This window comes from Montipora capricornis, chromosome 11, assembly GCF_036669925.1.
Source record: "Montipora capricornis isolate CH-2021 chromosome 11, ASM3666992v2, whole genome shotgun sequence".
NCBI classification, from domain to species: Eukaryota; Metazoa; Cnidaria; class Anthozoa; order Scleractinia; family Acroporidae; genus Montipora; species Montipora capricornis.
In genome coordinates, this window is record NC_090893.1 from 22,279,618 (window position 1) to 22,282,714 (window position 3,097).

Below are 3,097 nucleotides of genomic sequence, written 5' to 3' on the forward strand. Positions count from 1 at the left end.
AAGCGAATGTTCTGTCGTTTTGTTTATTTTGAGCTTGAGTTGTAAAAAAGGAATACACTTTTTTGGCAATACAGCGTCCAAATTGAGTTTGAAACACTCTCCCTTTAAGACAGTTTCAGAATGTTTATTTGGCTGAGTCCGTAGATAAAATCCTGATTTGTGACCACTCAAATGAAAGCCTATTGAGCGGGTCTTTTCTTTGTTGCTGAACAATAAGGTTCTAACTTTTGATTCTGTGGGAGAAAGTCCTTTCTCGTGGTGCTGTTTGTTGCGATGTTGAAGGGAATTTGAAGGTGTGAGTCTGTTTCTATTCGTATGAAAGCTGATGAGCAGTAATTTCCTGCAGTACTATTTATTCCGTTTCTAGTCACTGTTTCTATTTTAACTTTTTTTTATCAACGAACTACTTCAACTTCCTTGCGATGATATGTTGTTAGCATATACGTTCGGTCGACACAACTTTTTTAGCCTTCCGGATTCCCAGATAAGAGCCTTCTTGACTGTCTTGTTCCTCATTTTATTTTCGCATATTGTTATTTATTACAATGAAAACTATTTATTGATGACACGATCATTTAAGTTTTTCCTCTTCCCACAAAGAAATTCCAGGCTCATGAGTCACTTATTTGACACGTGAATATTACCTTACCAAACTGCAGTCACGGTATATTTTGAATTTTAATCACAACAATTTTAATTCCAAATTCCTGGTTGCTGTGCTCTCAAAATATATTTGTATATTTTTTGGATCAGTCTTCAACTTTTTAACTTTGTTGCCGGACGTGTAAAGAAAAAAAAACATTTTCGAGTTTAAGAAATCAAATTGGTAATTCACGTCTTAATCATCTTTGTTTTCCTAACTTCGGAATTCCTTTCACTGTATTTAAAGTGATTTCCTTTGACAGCATTGAAAAATTTGAATTTTTTTTGAGTGACAACTTTGAATTGGCTCGTGAATTTTTTCTTAATCTTCCTCGGTTTTTCATGAGCAAATTTTTCCCCGCCGAAGCGATAAGCTTTTTTTAATTGCAATTACAATTTTCATTTGCCCCACCGCTTTGGGCAACCAAAAATCTTTTAAACGAGATTTTCGTGCCAAAAAATCTCCGGTTATTGTAGAATAAAATTTATTTGCGGAGGATTTGAAAATGTCAAGTTTTAGCACCGAGAATCGAAGGCGTTTTGCATTTTAACGCTGCTTAAGTCTTCGCAAAAAACTGTTGCTATTGTTTTTGAGATGAATTAAATTCTGTCGCATTTCGTACAGGGAAGTACCGTAGGCTGGGGTAGAAGTCTTCTCGAGAACTTCGCAAATAGCGTATCGCCTTTCCCGTTCGTCCGATATGAACTCAAAGACTTTGCTTTTTTCCCTACTTGTTCTTTCTTTGCTGTCAGGAAACTGCATATATTCGTTACTCAGTCGACAAATTAAATCCTCTTGTTCGTTCATATTTGTCGTGGAAACGTTTAGATTCTCCGTTTCACTCTCCCAATCAGCTGCTAAGTATTTTGGACTATCCCCAATTGTTTCTGCTTTGTCTGCGGCTTTTCTCGATGACGTCCCCTCTGCGTTTCCTAATTGTCCATAGTCATTGTTTTCTCCTTTCGAGGCCTTGATTGCATCAATTCCAGTTAATTCTGAATATTTTCTTGCGACAATCACTTCCCGTGTTGAATTTCGCAATTCTTTACTACCTATATTCTTATTAAGTTCAGCTTCGCAAAGATCATGCGAATTTGCTTCGTCCAGTTTTCCAGTTTTGCAAATTTCTTTTTCTTCAATAAACAAATGATCCACACCAATTTTCGTTCCCACAATAGCACTTCCATCGCACTTGCTCATTGTATCCGTACTTCTACTGCACTCGCACGTTGCATCGTCGTCTCCAAATCGAACTGGAGGGAAAAGTAACACGCGTTGATTTGATTGCGTCGAGTTTGGCACAACGGCATCACTTGTCATCACATCTCTAATGTTCCTCCTTGAATTCGATCGTTTTTGTTTATCTGCATTTTGTGTTTTTCCTGCGTTCTCTGCTATTGGTGGTAGCTTGGTCGGGTCCTTTTCAACTTTCCATAACTTCCTTTCTCCCCGTGAGCTTTGCAAGTTGCAAATCGGCGGCAGAACTCTTGGTTTTGGAGAAGGACGAGTTTGTGCTCGCAGGCTGCAAAATCCTTGAGCAAAACAGTCCTTTCGCTTACTATGAAAGAGTGAAGTTTGCGGTGCAGCGGGTGCGGCCAATGAAATTTGGTTGAATCTAACATCATGTCGCCACGACGGTGGTGCATGAAATCTCGAGGGTAACGAAGACATGTTTGCCTTGCTTCCTCCTGTTCTACGCACTTCTTCAGCCGCATCTCTGTCGTCCAGATAGTGAAAAATATGCGTAAAAATCATCCCGAAACAGAGCTGTGGAAGGCTTTCTTCCCTTTTGATCCCTACCCGAGTAACGTCAAGTACCTTTTGACATTGACGGTTGACAAAAACCGGTATCCCTTGGTACACGACACCTCTATGCTCTTCGTTGTAAAAGCCAAACTTTTATTTACCGTTAATTAATTCCCATATTAACAAGCCTGAGCAATAAGTGCGTGACGTTTGCAGGTGTTAGTCAGTTTCTGTGTGGTTGGTAGCAAAACAAATTCGAGCGCAAACGATGCATGGCCTTTCGCAAAAGCGCGTGTTATTGGTATTTGCAAACTTAATCTCTGATTTTCCGGACTGGTGCCTTTCATCAGAACAAAAAACGAGAAGAGCCGAGCCATAGATAAATAAATGTGACAAACATATTCTAGAACAATAATATTCATCGAGGTGTTTATGAAATCAATTGACAGGTGATATTTCCACCTTATGCACTGCTGGCTCTTCAAGCCTGTTTTGTTTTTTTTTTCCTTTCGTGAAATGCCGAGGCACTTGTTAACTTTCTAATCAACATAGCCTGCTATACTATACGTTGTGGTATTTTTATGGGTGTGTACCGGCGGCATGGAGGTTCAGTCTTCGGCACGCATGTCAAACTATACCAAAATGATGATACGACAACTAGTTTGGTTATAAGGACGAAAAAAGTTCGAAATCTCGAAGATTGCTGTG

The 3,097-nt window shown here is 39.2% G+C and overlaps 2 protein-coding genes across 3 annotated transcripts in view; one reads left to right on the forward strand and one right to left on the reverse strand.

The window, feature by feature from the left end:
• LOC138023533 (nuclear pore complex protein Nup155-like) overlaps positions 1–7 on the forward strand; it is a 48,456-nt gene extending 48,449 nt beyond the window's left edge. For both annotated transcript variants that reach the window (XM_068870537.1, XM_068870536.1), the window contains exon 34: positions 1–7. This exon is cut by the window's left edge and continues 302 nt beyond it. The gene's annotated coding sequence lies outside the window, so the exon portion shown is untranslated.
• A 489-nt stretch (positions 8–496) lies between these two features.
• Positions 497–2,542, reverse strand: LOC138023539 (uncharacterized). The gene has a single exon (XM_068870543.1). It carries the CDS (start codon positions 2,396–2,398, stop codon positions 1,190–1,192), a length of 1,209 nt encoding a protein of 402 aa, XP_068726644.1. The 5' UTR covers positions 2,399–2,542; the 3' UTR covers positions 497–1,189.
• Between the last annotated feature and the right edge of the window lie 555 nt (positions 2,543–3,097).